Here is an 18,483-nt window from a genome sequence, read left to right on the forward strand (position 1 = left end):
TGTAGTACTTTATACTGTACTACATCTCAGAGGTACATGTAGTACTTTATACTGTACTACATCTCAGAGGTACATATAGTAATTTATACTGTACTACTCAGAGGTACATGTATTATATACTGTACTACACCTCAGAGGTACATGTTGTACTTTATACTGTACTACACCTCAGAGGTACATGTACTTTATACTGTACTACACCTCAGAGGTACATGTACTTTATACTGTACTACACCTCAGAGGTACATATAGTAATTTATTCTAGATTATTGATCGTGTGTTGAGGTCTTGCTGAGTCGGTGGTAGCAGCAGCTTTCTCCAGAGTCGGTCAGAGAGTTCTTCACCTCGACAGGTAAGTTCTCATGATTTTAAATATATTTCAGTTTTGTAACTATTAATATGACAAAATCCAAATATTGTGAGCTGACTGTAAACTGTGTGTGTGTGTTCAGGAGGAGTTATTATGCAGCTAACTGGGCGAGCTTCACCTTCAACTCTCTACTCTCCTGGATACAACAGCACCATGTGAGGACCTCGCTGCTCTCTGATTGGCTGCTACTGAACCTGTTAAAGTAGTGGACCACACCTGTAGTGGGCCCAGTAAGCATAGGCCTACTGGGCCCACTCCAGGTGTGGTATAAAAGTATAGAAGGTAGAGAAAGTATAGAATGATTACTGACCTGTGTGTGTGTGTGTGTGTGTGTGTGTGTGTGTGTGTGTGTGTGTGTGTGTGTGTGTGTGTGTGTGTGTGTGTGTGTGTGTGTGTGTGTGTGTGTGTGTGTGTGTGTGTGTGTGTGTGTGTGTGTGTGTGCTGTAGGAGGAGCCTCAGCCAGAAGAGCTTCATGATTGGTCCAGTCTGTTGGAGGAAGGGGAGGAGCTGATCTACCTGTCAAACACTGACTCCGCCTCCGTCAGAAACCTGCAGGTGTTCTGCTTCACCAGGTAGTCCTCGTCCTCCTCAACTCTGACCCCATAACTTAAGAATGAATATGCTAATTATGACAATTTCACACAAATACGATCGGATAGATGTAAACTACAGCTTGAGGCCGACTTGTAGTTTATTGTGATTTAATGTGTGAACGTGTGTCCTGAGACACAGATATCAATAAGTTCTTCATTGAGTTATTAATGTTGCTCTCAGTGAGGAAGACGAAGAGGAGGAAGCTCAGAGTCCTGATGCTCCAAACACCACAGAAGAAGAATCTGCTGGAGACGCTGTCAAAGAAACGTCAGAGACAGAATCTGCAGGTTTCAGTCAGAAACACTTCAATACAATAAATATAATTCAGACTTTAATCTGAATTCTGCAGAAAAAAACACAAATGTTTTTTTCTTTTGTTGTAGATTCAAAGTACGAAGAAACAAACCAGAAACCAGAAGAAGAAGAAGAACAGGTGAGGAAGGTAGAAAGGTCCAACGAGGAGACCTTTGATCTTATCGCAGGTTTACATGAAAACATCTACGGGATCTGTCTGTCTGTCTGTCTGTCTGTCTGTCTGTCTGTCTGTCTGTCTGTCTGTCTGTCTGTCTGTCTGTCTGTCTGTCTGTCTGTCTGTCTGTCTGTATTAAAAATGTATTCATGTTACACTTCCATTTATTTATATACCATATGTATTGTATTACTGTATTTTTCTTGCTCAAGAATAAATGTCAACAGATAAATACAGTTCTAGATGATGGGTGAATACTTTTTGTCCAATCACGCAGGCCTCCCAAACAGAGGGGGAGGAGCCAGAGGCAGACCAGCCAACCCCCACTGCTGCTCAGAGCCAATCAGAGCCGACCAAGAAGAAGATCAGCTACGCTCAGCTGGTGAAGGAAGGACGCAGGTTCAACATCGACCTGGTCTCCAAGGTAACGCAGTGTAATATAACTTCACAATATGATGCAGGTTCATATAAACAGAATACTACATAACAATATAACATAACAAAACAAGAATACTGCATAACAATATAACATAACAAAACAAGAATACTACATGACAATATAACATAACAAAACAAGAATACTACATGACAATATAACATAACAAAACAAGAATACTACATGACAATATAACAGAACAAAACAAGAATACTACATAACAATATAACACAACAAAACAAGAATACTACATAACAATATAACATAACAAAACAAGAATACTACATGACAATATAACATAACAAAACAAGAATACTACATAACAATATAACACAACAAAACAAGAATACGACATAACAATATAACAAAACAAGAATACTACATACCAATATAACATAAAACAAGAATACTACATAACAATATCACATAAAACAAGAATACTACATAACAATATAACATAAAACAAGAATACTACATAACAATATAACATAAAACAAGAATACTACATAACAATATAACATAACAAAACAAGAATACTACATGACAATATAACAAAACAAGAATACTACATAACAATATAACAAAACAAAACAAGAATACTACATGACAATATAACATAACAAAACAAGAATACTACATGACAATATAACATAAAACAAGAATACTACATAACAATATAACATAACAAAACAAGAATACTACATGACAATATAACAAAACAAAACAAGAATACTACATGACAATATAACATAACAAAACAAGAATACTACATAACAATATAACATAAAACAAGAATACTACATAACAATATAACAAAACAAGAATACTACATGACAATATAACAAAACAAAACAAGAATACTACATGACAATATAACATAACAAAACAAGAATACTACATAACAATATAACACAACAAAACAAGAATACTACATAACAATATAACATAACAAAACAAGAATACTACATGACAATATAACATAACAAAACAAGAATACTACATAACAATATAACACAACAAAACAAGAATACGACATAACAATATAACAAAACAAGAATACTACATAACAATATAACATAAAACAAGAATACTACATAACAATATAACAAAACAAGAATACTACATGACAATATAACAAAACAAAACAAGAATACTACATGACAATATAACATAACAAAACAAGAATACTACATAATAATATAACACAACAAAACAAGAATACTACATAACAATATAACATAACAAAACAAGAATACTACATGACAATATAACATAACAAAACAAGAATACTACATAACAATATAACACAACAAAACAAGAATACGACATAACAATATAACAAAACAAGAATACTACATACCAATATAACATAAAACAAGAATACTACATAACAATATCACATAAAACAAGAATACTACATAACAATATAACATAAAACAAGAATACTACATAACAATATAACATAAAACAAGAATACTACATAACAATATAACATAACAAAACAAGAATACTACATGACAATATAACAAAACAAGAATACTACATAACAATATAACAAAACAAAACAAGAATACTACATGACAATATAACATAACAAAACAAGAATACTACATGACAATATAACATAAAACAAGAATACTACATAACAATATAACATAACAAAACAAGAATACTACATGACAATATAACAAAACAAAACAAGAATACTACATGACAATATAACATAACAAAACAAGAATACTACATAACAATATAACATAAAACAAGAATACTACATAACAATATAACAAAACAAGAATACTACATGACAATATAACAAAACAAAACAAGAATACTACATGACAATATAACATAACAAAACAAGAATACTACATGACAATATAACATAACAAAACAAGAATACTACATAACAATATAACATAACAAAACAAGAATACTACATAACAATATAACATAACAAAACAAGAATACGACATAATAATATAACATAACAAAACAAGAATACTACATAACAATATAACATAAAACAAGAATACTACATAACAAGAATACTACATAACAATATAACATAGCAAAACAAGAATACTACATGACAATATAACATAGCAAAACAAGAATACTACATAACAATATAACAAAACAAGAATACTACATAACAATATAACAAAACAAGAATACTACATAACAATATAACATAACAAAACAAGAATACTACATAACAATATAACATAAAACAAGAATACTACATAACAATATAACATAACAAAACAAGAATACTACATAACAATATAACATAAAACAAGAATACTACATAACAATATAACATAAAACAAGAATACTACATAACAATATAACAAAACAAGAATACTACATAATAATATAACATAACAAGAATGCTACATAACAATATAACATAACAAAACAAGAATACTACATAACAATATAACATAACAAAACAAGCATACTACATAACAATATAATATAACAAAACAAGAATACTACGTAACAATATAACAAAACAAGAATACTACATAACAATATAACATAAAACAAGAATACTACATAACAATATAACATAAAACAAGAATACTACATAACAATATAACATAAAACAAGAATACTACATAACAATATAACATAACAAGAATACTACACAACAATATAACATAACAAAACAAGAATACTACACGACAATATAACATAACAAAACAAGAATACTACATGACAATATAACATAACAAAACAAGAATACTACATAACAATATAACATAAAACAAGAATACTACACAACAATATAACATAACAAAACAAGAATACTACATGACAATATAACATAACAAAACGAGAATACTACATGACAATATAACATAACAAGAATACTCCATGACAATATAACATAACAAGAATACTCCATGACAATATAATAAAACAAGAATAGTACATAACAATATAACATAAAACAAGAATACTACATAACAATATAACAAAACAAGAATACTACATAACAATATAACATAACAAAACAAGAATACTACATAACAATATAACATAAAACAAGAATACTACATAACAATATAACAAAACAAGAATACTACATAATAATATAACATAACAAGAATGCTACATAACAATATAACATAACAAAACAAGAATACTACATAACAATATAACATAACAAAACAAGCATACTACATAACAATATAACATAGCAAAACAAGAATACTACATGACAATATAACAAAACAAGAATACTACGTAACAATATAACAAAACAAGAATACTACATAACAATATAACATAAAACAAGAATACTACATAACAATATAACATAAAACAAGAATACTACATAACAATATAACATAACAAGAATACTACACAACAATATAACATAACAAAACAAGAATACTACACGACAATATAACATAACAAAACAAGAATACTACATGACAATATAACATAACAAAACAAGAATACTACATAACAATATAACATAAAACAAGAATACTACACAACAATATAACATAACAAAACAAGAATACTACATGACAATATAACATAACAAAACAAGAATACTACATGACAATATAACATAACAAGAATACTCCATGACAATATAACATAACAAGAATACTCCATGACAATATAATAAAACAAGAATACTACATAACAATATAACATAAAACAAGAATACTACATAACAATATAACATAACAAAACAAGAATACTACATGACAATATAACATAACAAAACAAGAATACTCCATGACAATATAACATAAAACAAGAATACTACATGACAATATAACATAACAAAACAAGAATACTACATGACAATATAACATAACAAAACAAGAATACTACATGACAATATAACATAACAAAACAAGAATACTACATAACAATATAACAAAACAAGAATACTACATAACAATATAACAAAACAAGAATACTACATAACAATATAGCATAACAAAACAAGAATACTACATAACAATATTACATAACAGTAATGTAATACAACATAATGTAACGGCAATATAATGTTATATAATACATATTATATAACTTTACAATATCACACTACACCAGTATAACATAACAGCAATGTCATTTGAAAATTAAAAATACTTACCTGTTTTTTTAAAAGTTTTTTTTAGTTTTTTAATCATTATACATTTTTTTCCCCATCTCATAAGGCTCAAGGACATACACACACACACACACACACACACGCGCACACAACTGACTATAGGATGTTTGCTGGCTTTTATCCCACTGTTCTTGTCATCCTCTTGTTATGTTAGAGTTAGTTAGTTATTTATTTTGCACAATTCAAACAACAAAATCTAAAATAATCAAACATAACAGAAATAAATGAATCACAGTGTAGGAAGAGACAGAAAGCCAACTTGGCTTATTTGAAGCCTCCACCTATATAATATTAAAATTGTACAAAATTACAAAGAAAAAATAAAATATGCACAAGACATTACATTCCAAGAAAACAAAGAAAGAAAGAAAAGAAGAAGAAAAAAATAATGTAATTGTGTCGAGTGTGAGTGAGCGTGTGTGTGTGTAATATAACAGCTAAAACAAGAAAGACATGAAAAATAATACATAAACATAAAACATTTTATAGAGGGACATTCTTTTGTTAGGTGGGTTCGGGTTAGGGCATGTATATGTATATGTATATAACTTGCCCAGCACTAATTGTAATATAACATTATTTAATGTTATTATACATAACATTATATAACAATATAACTCAACACAACAATATAACATAGCAAACAACAATACAACATATAACAATGTAACAATATAACATCACAACAATATAACATGACATAGCAATATAACATAGCAATATGGATAATGCAATACAATACAACATAACGTTATAATTAGTGCTGGGCAACGATTCAAATATTTAATCACGATTAATCGCATGGATCTTTTTCGATTAATCTCATTGTTATGGAAAAGTTCAATGATGAATGATAAAGTAGTGTATTGCGCACTTTTATTTTAAAGTACTGCTCTATGAACAAAAGGGCAATAACATTTGGTTCACGAGATGCAGGCAGCATGTTTCATACTTAATGTGAATATAATTCATACTTTGTTGGCATCTTATTCTGAAAACCGGCTGTTCGTCTGAAGAAACCGGATGTTGTCTCACGTTAATGTTTCCGCTAACTTTCAAAGTCCTTCGCTCCCGATCTGTGCGTTTGAATGCGTTTACGGTGAATGTCAGCATGTAGGCACTAAAATTACTGACTGTAGGATGTTTGCTGGCTTTTATCCCACTGGTCTTGTCATCCTCTTGTTGATATGTATATGTATTGTCTCTTGTCTTTCAATTAAAAAAAAAAGAAAAGGAAAAAAAAAGAAATTATAATAAATTAAAAAAATGCGTTAACGCGCGATAAAATAATTGTCGGCGTTAATTAATGAATGCGTTAACGCGAAATTAACGAGTTAACTTGCCCAGCACTAGTTATAATAAAACATCAACATGAAATAACACTATAACAAGGTACAACATGACGATGTTAAATCATGAATATTATTATGGTTAAAGGTTTGTCTTCTTCCTCCAGCTCTTGTACTCTCGCGGCTCATTGGTCGACCTGCTCATCAAATCAAATGTCAGTCGCTATGCAGAGTTCAAGAATGTCACCAGAATACTCACCTATCGCCATGGACAGGTGGAACAGGTTAGTACACCGTCTGTGTCTCTCTCTGTCCCTCTCTCTCCCTCTCCCATTCATGCTTTCAGTGTTTTGTTTTTTTCAGGCGAACTTGAAACTTTTCAATTTGAGCTGTGTGCCATCTTCATTCACTATTAACCAGTAACATATACTCAATATTTACACATCTGACACATAGACTAAATCTGAAACTACAAGGTCTTGATTTTTACTTCTGCAGTGCACACTTCTACAGAGTCCGAGTGAGTCTGTGTAGCTGTGCCTGTTCTCTGGCCAGAGATATACTACATACCAATCATTTTTCCACCACAGTCTCTCTAGCTCTCCCTCGCTCGCTGTGTGTGTGTGTGTGTGTGTGTGTGTGTGCCGGTCTGGCCCTCGGACTGTGTACCTGTATATCTCCCTCGTTGACCTGTCTCTCTGTGTGTACCTGTCTGTCTCTCAGGTGCCCTGCAGCAGAGCTGATGTGTTTGCGAGTCGTCAGCTGTCTGTGGTAGAAAAGAGGAAGTTGATGCGTTACCTGACTTCCTGTGTGGAGGAAACGGAGGAGCAGCGAGGTAAGACAGGTGACCTGACCAACCGCTGACATGTCAGTTCCAGAGGCATTGTGGGTAATGAAGTCCTTAATCCCCGTTGACTCCAGCCTACAATGGTCGGCCATATTTGGAGTTCCTGTGTGACCAGCAGCTTGGTAACAACCTGCAGCACTTCCTGCTTCACTCCATCGCCATGGTAACAGAAGATACGCCCACAGAGGAGGGCCTCGCCTCCACGCGTCACTTCCTGCGCTGCCTGGGTCGCTACGGCAACACGCCCTTCCTGTTTCCTGTCTACGGCCTCGGAGAGATACCCCAGTGTTTCTGTAGGTAAGAACCTGTCTGTCTGACATGTGGTGTAATACTGACAATACTACTAATACTGCTACTATTGGTACTGTTACTAGTGCTACTACTGGTACCACTCGGGATGCACCAATGCCACTTTTATTCAAACAAGTACAAGTACCTACATTTGAGTACTTCTCTCCAGTGGTGTATAGTAATGAAGTAGAAATACTTTGTTACTGTACTTCAGTAGTTTTTTTGGGTATCTGTACTTTACTTTACTACTTATATTTCTGTTGACTTTTACTTTTACTTCACTACATTTTGCAAAGAAAACCGATACTTTTACTCCGATACATTTCCCCTGAAACCTTTGTTACTCGCTACAAAATCAAATCTATCTTCAGAAACAAAATGAATCATGAGAGCAGCGTCGGGGACTGTGGTGGAACACAGACTGCAAGCAGGTTTGGTGAATCAGTGGTCCTAGCAGCAAGTTAAATCATTGGTTAGTCACGTTAATGCGCAATTGCAAACAAGTGCTCTCAAAGCCGCGGTGTTTTGATTCCCAGTGATGCCCATGATGCTACATGCTATAAGCTAGCGGGCGACTACATGATTCCACTCTACGATGACTGATTTCATGATGGAAGCAGAAATGGAAGCACCTGCTGCTCCCGCAACAAACTACGGTGGTGACGAAGACCAACACCAGTGGATCGCTAGCGAGTTAGTGAGCTGAGGAAGTGTTGACAGTTGTGCAGCACTAGTTGGCTAACGTTAGCTATAGCTAGCCACCACACCATAGGATTGATGGGAGCCGAGAGAGCGCAGCGTTAGCATTAGTGTTAGCATTAGCGTTAGCATTAGCGTTAGCATTAGCGTTAGCATTAGGGAAATCCTTCCCAGCTGTGCGCAAGCTGTCTGTGAGCTGAACACACCTCTACCTGCCTCAGCGGCCTGTGAAAGACTATTTAGCATCGCAGGACGAGTCTTCAGCCCAAGAAGAGTGAGACGGAATTCTCGCAATTTTGAAAACCAACTTCTTTTGAAGATGAACAGGACATGTTTCAGTTTCAAGTAATGACTGTGTTGCTGCTTTAGTATTGATCATGTTTTGATATTTGAGTCATGTTGTGGATGATCAGAGTTATGATGGTAGCAGTCGCCCAATTGCAGATTCAGCTTGAGACAAACCTTTGTGTTCAAATCAGCCCACAGGAGTTTACAAGGCAGGCGTCCTTTCTCTAAACACTGACCTGATGCATCAAGTGGATATGTTTTGCTGAACATAATATTATGCATTGGCCTCTACATCCTCTAGTCTAATGAGCAGACTTATAAACGCACTGTTACAACTCCTTCATAGTGTCATATTGCTTTTATGAGAATTATGATCAGTTCATAGTAGATGCAAAAGTATACTTATGTACAATATATTATGTTGAACATTGTTGCTCCTGGATGGATCACAGCAACCCAATTATGTTCAACACAGCTCCATGTCCTTGGTCATGGTGCCACAGCACTTAAAAGAATAAACTTCATCATTCTCACAATTCTGACCCTTTGCTTTTTTATTAACAGCATTTACTTTTACTTTTACTTTCAATGAACAGGTTATGATGTTCATTTAATGTTCAGGTTGTGATGTACATTTAATATCAAAAAATTACTTTTGATACTTAAGTACTTTTGTACTTAAGTACAATAAATATCAGATACTTTAAGACTTTTACTCAAGTAGTATTCTAATAGGTGACTTTTTACTTTTAGTGTAGTAGTTTTCCAGTAAGGTATCTTTACTTTTACTCAAGTATGGCTTTTGAGTACTTTATACACCACTGCTTCTCTCATAGGGGTTCTGGGTAGAACTCTTACACCATAGAAGGGTTCTCTGTAGAGAACTCTCTGTATATTCATGAGGGGGTGGCGCCCAGGGCTCAGCTCATTTACGTATTCTGTGAGCCTCAGAGGATATGACCGCACACACTAACGTTAGCATGCTAACTAGCCAGCTGCTAAATGAGACCAAATTAAATAACTTCAAGCTTAATGTCACATCGTAGGTAACACATTATTATTATTATTATAATAATATGTCTTAATGATTTACTGAAGGACATTCTTTTATTTTAGAGTCAGTTTGGCTCCTTACAAATGTAGCTTTTAAATGATAATAAAACAGTTTGTATTAATAAACACAGTTCTTACCGCCACAATGTTCTATTCTGGATTTTTACTGAGAAGGTTAAATGTAAAGTGACAACATGTTACTTAAGTCTCCATCTGAGACCTCTTAGTGGACTCAGTTCATCATCCTGAGAGACTAAACACACACTCATTCAACTGGAAACCATCAACAGGATTACTCCAGCACACACACATCTGGTGTGTGTGTGTGTGTTGTCATTTTCCTTCGTCTCAACAGTTAATGCTTTGTTTTCTTTTAATCAAGGACGCACACACGGAACACATTAATTCATTGTGTGTGTGTGTGTGTGTGTGTGTGTGTGTGTGTGTGTGTGTGTGTGTGTGTGTGTGTGTGTGTGTGTGTGTGTGTGTGTGTGTGTGTGTGTGTGTGTGTGTGTGTGTGTGTGTGTGTGAGAGAGATTTGGCTCACCATCTTAAGTTGCTTCAAAGAGAGGAGAACACACACAGTAATTAACATCTGATGACAGATTGTTGTGAGTGTGTGTTCGCTCTTCAGGAAAAGGTTGACGTGTTTAATGTGATTAATGAAACCAGCCTCAATGTGGCTACGTTAGCTCTCCAGTGACGGGAACTTACAGCTCCAGAAGTCTTCAGTCCTCCAGAGACACTTATCAACAAAATACAACATGGCTGCTGCTAACATAGCAGCCGGTAGACAGACAGGTAGGTAAGGTAGGTAGGTAAAAAGGTATAACAGAGGGATAGACAGAGAGACGGACAGATCGGCTGACGGACGGACGGGTAGGCTGACGGACGGGTAGGCTGACGGACGGGTGGACGGACGGACGGACGGACGGGTAGGCTGACGGGCGGACGGGTAGGCTGACGGACGGGTAGGCTGACGGACGGACGGACGGCCGGACGGGTAGGCTGACGGACGGACGGGTAGGCTGACTGACGGACGGACGGACGGGTAGGCGGACGGACGGGTAGGCTGACGGACGGACGGACGGACGGACGGACGGACGGGTAGGCTGACGGACGGACGGACGGACGGGTAGGCTGACGGACGGACGGACGGACGGGTAGGCTGACGGACGGACGGACGGACGGACGGACGGACGGACGGGTAGGCTGACGGACGGACGGACGGGTAGGCTGACGGACGGACGGACGGGTAGGCTGACGGACGGACGGACGGGTAGGCTGACGGACGGACGGACGGACGGGTAGGCTGACGGACGGACGGGTAGGCTGACTGACGGACGGACGGACGGACGGACGGACGGGTAGGCGGACGGACGGGTAGGCTGACGGACGGACGGACGGACGGACGGACGGGTAGGCCGACGGACGGACGGACGGACGGGTAGGCTGACGGACGGACGGACGGACGGGTAGGCTGACGGACGGACGGACGGACGGACGGACGGACGGACGGACGGGTAGGCTGACGGACGGACGGACGGACGGACGGGTAGGCTGACGGACGGACGGACGGACGGGTAGGCTGACGGACGGACGGACGGGTAGGCTGACGGACGGACGGACGGACGGGTAGGCTGACGGACGGACGGGTAGGCTGACGGACGGACGGGTAGGCTGACGGACGGACGGACGGACGGACGGACGGACGGACGGACGGACGGACGGACGGACGGACGGACGGGTAGGCTGACGGACGGACGGACGGACGGACGGACGGACGGACGGACGGACGGACGGACGGACGGACGGACGGACGGACGGACGGACGGACGGACGGACGGACGGACGGACGGACGGACGGACGGACGGACGGACGGACGGACGGACGGACGGACGGACGGACGGACGGACGGACGGACGGACGGACGGACGGACGGACGGACGGACGGACGGACGGACGGACGGACGGACGGGCGGGCGGGCGGGCGGGCGGGCTGGCTGGCTGGCTGGCTGGCTGGCTGGCTGGCTGGCTGGCTGGCTGGCTGGCTGGCTGGCTGGCTGGCTGGCTGGCTGGCTGGCTGGCTGGCTGGCTGGCTGGCTGGCTGGCTGGCTGGCTGGCTGGCTGGCTGGCTGGCTGGCTGGCTGGCTGGCTGGCTGGCTGGCTGGCTGGCTGGCTGGCTGGCTGGCTGGCTGGCTGGCTGGCTGGCTGGCTGGCTGGCTGGCTGGCTGGCTGGCTGGCTGGCTGGCTGGCTGGCTGGCTGGCTGGCTGGCTGGCTGGCTGGCTGGCTGGCTGGCTGGCTGGCTGGCTGGCTGGCTGGCTGGCTGGCTGGCTGGCTGGCTGGCTGGCTGGCTGGCTGGCTGGCTGGCTGGCTGGCTGGCTGGCTGGCTGGCTGGCTGGCTGGCTGGCTGGCTGGCTGGCTGGCTGGCTGGCTGGCTGGCTGGCTGGCTGGCTGGCTGGCTGGCTGGCTGGCTGGCTGGCTGGCTGGCTGGCTGGCTGGCTGGCTGGCTGGCTGGCTGGCTGGCTGGCTGGCTGGCTGGCTGGCTGGCTGGCTGGCTGGCTGGCTGGCTGGCTGGCTGGCTGGCTGGCTGGCTGGCTGGCTGGCTGGCTGGCTGGCTGGCTGGCTGGCTGGCTGGCTGGCTGGCTGGCTGGCTGGCTGGCTGGCTGGCTGGCTGGCTGGCTGGCTGGCTGGCTGGCTGGCTGGCTGGCTGGCTGGCTGGCTGGCTGGCTGGCTGGCTGGCTGGCTGGCTGGCTGGCTGGCTGGCTGGCTGGCTGGCTGGCTGGCTGGCTGGCTGGCTGGCTGGCTGGCTGGCTGGCTGGCTGGCTGGCTGGCTGGCTGGCTGGCTGGCTGGCTGGCTGGCTGGCTGGCTGGCTGGCTGGCTGGCTGGCTGGCTGGCTGGCTGGCTGGCTGGCTGGCTGGCTGGCTGGCTGGCTGGCTGGCTGGCTGGCTGGCTGGCTGGCTGGCTGGCTGGCTGACTGACTGACTGACTGACTGACTGACTGACTGACTGACTGACTGACTGACTGACTGACTGACTGACTGACTGACTGACTGACGGGCTGACGGACGGACGGACGGGTAGGCTGACGGACGGACGGGTAGACGGACGGGTAGGCTGACGGACGGACGAACGGACGGACGGGTAGGCTGACGGACGGACGGGTAGGCTGACGGACGGACGAACGGACGGACGGGTAGGCTGACGGACGGACGGACGGGTAGGCGGACGGACGGGTAGGCTGACGGACGGACGGGTAGGCGGACGGACGGGTAGGCTGACGGACGGACGGGTAGGCGGACGGACGGGTAGGCTGACGGACGGACGGACGGACGGGTAGGCTGACGGACGGACGGACGGACGGACGGGTGGGCTGACGGACGGACGGACGGACGGACGGGCGGGCGGACGGACGGACGGACGGGCGGGCGGGCGGGCGGGCGGACGGACGGGCGGGCGGACGGACGGACGGACGGACGGACGGGCTGGCGGACGGACGGACGGACGGGCTGGCGGACGGGCTGGCGGACGGACGGACGGGCTGACGGACGGACGGACGGGCTGACGGACGGACGGACGGGTAGGCTGACGGACGGACGGACGGACGGGTAGGCTGACGGACGGACGGACGGACGGACGGACGGACGGGCTGACGGACGGACGGACGGACGGGTAGGCTGACGGACGGACGGACGGACGGACGGGTAGGCTGACGGACGGACGGACGGACGGACGGACGGGTAGGCTGACGGACGGACGGGTAGGCTGACGGACGGACGGACGGACGGACGGGTAGGCTGACGGACGGACGGACGGACGGACGGGTAGGCTGACGGACGGACGGGTAGGCTGACGGACGGATGGACGGACGGGTAGGCTGACGGACGGACGGACGGACGGACGGGTAGGCTGACGGACGGACGGACGGGTAGGCTGACGGACGGACGGACGGGTAGACGGACAGACGGACGGGTAGGCTGACGGACGGACGAACGGACGGACGGGTAGGCTGACGGACGGACGGACGGACGGACGGACGGACGGACGGACGGGTAGGCTGACGGACGGACGGACGGACGGACGGACGGGTGGGTAGCATGATATTTGAGCCGTGTACAAGTACAACATGATACCCTTTGCAATTTAGCATTAGAGTTGAATGTGACATGGAGCTCCACCCACACCAGACTGATGGACCAATCAATTGGAATGTAAATGTTTTCCTTTGTGCTGATTGGCTGATGATGGTGATGATGTTGTTTTTCAGGATGTGTGCTGTGTTTGGAGGAATCTACTGTCTGAGACACTCAGTCACCTGTCTGCTGGTGGAGAAGGAAACCAACAGGTAGTACTGATACTACTAATAGTACTGACACAACTAATACTACTGGTAGTACTGATACTACTGGTAGTACTGATACTACTGGTAGTACTGATACTACTGGTAGTACTGATAGTAAGGATACTACTGATAGTACTAATACTACAGACATGTACAAATACTACTAATGCTACAGACAGGTAGACTACTGATAGTACTGATAGTACTGGTAGTACTGCTAGTACTTCATTGTTTCTCTTTGTGTTGTGATGTCTTTAAAAGACTTGGTTCTTACGGTCAGACAACGGACTGTAACTTTTTGTCAACTTTCTCGTGGCTTTTCTTCCTGTTTGTAACGGAGAGCCACCAACAAACAATGAGTGGGTCCATTGTTTACTCCCGCAATCAGCTGGTTGCGCTGAGGAAACCAGGCCGCTGCCCGGCGCCAGGCCTGAGATCCCGGCGGAGCTACGGAGGAGGCTCGGGCTGCAGGTCGGGCGCTAAGCGGAGGGCGAAGAGGAGGAAGTACAAACCTTCGGTACCGGCGATCATAACGGGGAATGTGAGGTCTTTGGCGAATAAGACGGACGAACTCGGCGCGCTGGTAAAGACTGAGAGGGACTTCCGTGAGTGCAGCGTCACGTGATTCACGGAGACATGGCTGCACGCGGATTTTTCGGATCACAGTGCGTCGCTTCCCGGCTTCAGGACTGTTCGGGCGGACAGAGACGTTGTTCAGAGCGGCAAGAAGAGAGGAGGCGGGATTGTAGTGTATGTGAACGAGAGGTAGTGCAATCCCGACCGTGTGTGTGAAGGAACGCTTCTGCAGCCCGGACATTGAACTGTTGGCCGTGGGGATGCGTCCATAGAGGGAGTTCACGTCCGCCATTCTTGTGTCTGTGTACGTCCCCCCATCAGCTGACGCTGAGGCAGCAGTGGACACCATCCACTCCACTGTGTCTGGACTGCAGATTCAACATGCTGGTGCGTTTTTGACTATTATGGGAGACTTTAATCACACCACTCTGGGTAAAGCCCTGCCAACGTTCCACCAGTATGTCGACTGCCCCACACGGAACAATAAAACTCTGGACCTTCTGTATGCTAATGCTAAGGATGCATACAGTACCACTGCCTTCCCCCCCTTGGCAGGTCCGATCACAACCTGATCCTGTTGACACCAAAGTATGTTCCTCTGGTGCAGAGGCTGCCTGTGACCACCAGGACTGTGAGGAGGTGGCCTCAGGAGGCTATCGACGCCCTGCAGGACTGCTTTGAGTCTACGGAGTGGGATGTGCTTTGTGGACCACACGGGGAGGACCTCAACAGCATGACGGACTGTATCACTGAACACATTCAATTCTGTGAACAGACCGCCATTCCATCCCGGACTGTACGCTGCTTTCCCAACAATAAACCTTGGATCACCAGTGACCTGAAAGCTCTTCTTAACAAGAAGAAAGCAGCTTTCAGGTCTGGGGACAGGGACGAGCTCAGGAGAGTCCAGCGTGACCTGAGGGTGAAGCTCAGGGAGTGCAAGGACTCCTACAGGAGGAAGCTGGAGGCCAAACTCCAGCAGAACAACGTGAAGGAGGTGTGGACGGGATGAAGCAGATCACCGGCTTCAAGGTGGGAGGCAGACAACCAGGGGGCTCCCTGGTGAGGGCCAACGAGCTAAACTGTCACTTCAATAGGTTTAGCTCACAGCCCTCATCTGTCTCCTCCACACACCACACCTCCCAAACACCTCCCCCTCTGTCCCCCCTGGTGAGCTGCATGGACTCAGAGCCCTCCACTTCTAAGGGCTCTGCCACCACGGACATAATGACCCCCCTCCCCCCCCCCCCTCTCTGTGACGACTGGCCAGGTGAGAAGACAGCTGGAGAGACTCCACCAAGGCAAGGCTGCTGGACCTGATGGCATCAGCCCCAGGGTCCTGAAGACCTGCGCCATCCAGCTGTCTAATGTCCTTCAACACCTCTTCAACCTGAACCTGGAGCAGGAGGAAGTCCCGGTGCTGTGGAAGACCTCGTGCCTGGTTCCTGTACCGAAGAAGACGACACCATCTGGCCTCAATGACTACCGACCAGTTGCCCTCACATCCCATGTGATGAAGGTGCTGGAGAGGCTGGTCTTGGCCCGCCTCCGGCCGCAGGTGAAATCCTAACTGGACCCTCTGCAGTTTGCATACCAGCCTCGTGTGGGGGTGGACGACGCCATCATCTACCTGCTGCAGCGAGCTCAGTCGCACCTGGATGATCCGGTGGCTCTGTGAGAATCACTTCCTTTGACTTCAGTGCATTCAACACCATCCAACCAGTGCTGCTGAGTGAGACGCTGCTGCTGAGTGAGGAGCTGCAGGTGGTGGGGGTGAACGCGTCCACCGTCTCCTGGATCACTGACTACCTCACAGCAGACCACAGTTTGTCCCACTGGGCCGTGTGCTGTCTGATACGGTGGTCAGTGATACTGGAGCCCCACAGGGAACTGTTCTGTCTCCCTTCCTGTTCACCTTGTACACCACTGACTTCCAGTACAACTCTGTGTCATGCATCTGCAGAAGTTCTCTGATGACTCTGCAGCGGTCGGGTGTGTAAGGGACGGACGGGAGGAGGAGTACAGGGCAGCAGTGGAGGACTTTGTGGAGTGGGCCGGTAGAAATCACCTGCGTCTGAACGTGACCAAGACCAGAGAGATGGTGGTCGACTTCAGGAGGAAGACGACGACTCCACAACCGCTGAGAGTTCTGGGAGAGGATGTGGACATGGTGGAGGAGTACAAGTACCTGGTGTCTCCATCGACAGCAGACTGAACTGGAAGAACATCAACGCTGTGTACAGGAAGGGGAGGAGTCGACTCTTCTTCTTGAGGAAACTTGGATCCTTCAACGTGTGCAGCAGGATGCTGGAGATGTTCTACAGTCTGTTGTGGTCAGTGCACTGGACTCCTGTAGTCTGCTGGGGAGCAGCATTGGAGCCGGAGACACCAACAGACTGAACAAACTGGTTAAGAAGGCCGGCTCCATCATTGGCTGCAAACAAGACAATCTGGAAGAGGTGGTGGAGAGGACACTGAAGAAACTATCATCCATACTGGATAACCCGGACCACCCTCTCCATCACCTCCTGCAGGGACAGACTGATGCAGCTCCGCTGTCACAAGGACAGATTCAGGAGAACATTCCTGTCCTCTGCCATCAGACTTCATAATGAAACAGCTCTGGCCAGATCGTCGTCCTTCACATGAACAACGCTACACGGCTGTTGCTTGTTGTTGGTGATCCTGGCTCTGCTGTCCAGGTTGTTTTAGTTTAGTTTACAAGTTGCTAATTTTATTTAATTAATACCACTATATTCATGGTATATACTGTGCATTTCTATTTTCTATTCTATTCTAGCTTATTTTTTATTAATCTATTCCTTCAATTCAATATCTGCTCTGTTATTTTATTGTACTGTAGATATTGTGCATTCCATATGTTATATTTTACTCTGTAAATTGCTGTTGCTACAAACTAATTTCCCCCTGGGGATAAATAAAGTTTACATCTATCTATCTATCTAGTTTGTTGTTGAGTTCCCTTTAAGGAGGCGGAGCCTCTTCACTGAGGTGCGTTCAGGTGTTCAGGTGTTTCTTTAAGCTCCTTTAATGTGTGTGTGTGTGTGTGTGTGAC

General features: G+C 44.3%; 1 protein-coding gene across 2 annotated transcripts in view; it reads left to right on the forward strand.

Annotated features, from left to right (window-relative positions):
- Positions 1–18,483, forward strand: part of chm (CHM Rab escort protein) — a 26,705-nt gene that overhangs the window by 554 nt on the left and 7,668 nt on the right. The window contains exons 2-11 of one of the 2 annotated variants that reach the window (XM_079282896.1): positions 286–352; positions 453–525; positions 818–942; positions 1,145–1,257; positions 1,348–1,397; positions 1,711–1,857; positions 7,476–7,592; positions 8,032–8,143; positions 8,230–8,452; positions 14,757–14,834. In XM_079282896.1, coding sequence (XP_079139022.1) covers positions 286–352; positions 453–525; positions 818–942; positions 1,145–1,257; positions 1,348–1,397; positions 1,711–1,857; positions 7,476–7,592; positions 8,032–8,143; positions 8,230–8,452; positions 14,757–14,834 — 1,105 coding nt within the window. The remainder of the gene's footprint in view (positions 1–285; positions 353–452; positions 526–817; positions 943–1,144; positions 1,258–1,347; positions 1,398–1,710; positions 1,858–7,475; positions 7,593–8,031; positions 8,144–8,229; positions 8,453–14,756; positions 14,835–18,483) is intronic. The other variant, XM_079282897.1, reaches the window with a different exon arrangement.

This window comes from Melanostigma gelatinosum (genome assembly GCF_949748355.1).
Source record: "Melanostigma gelatinosum genome assembly, chromosome: 14".
NCBI lineage: Eukaryota > Metazoa > Chordata > Actinopteri > Perciformes > Zoarcidae > Melanostigma > Melanostigma gelatinosum.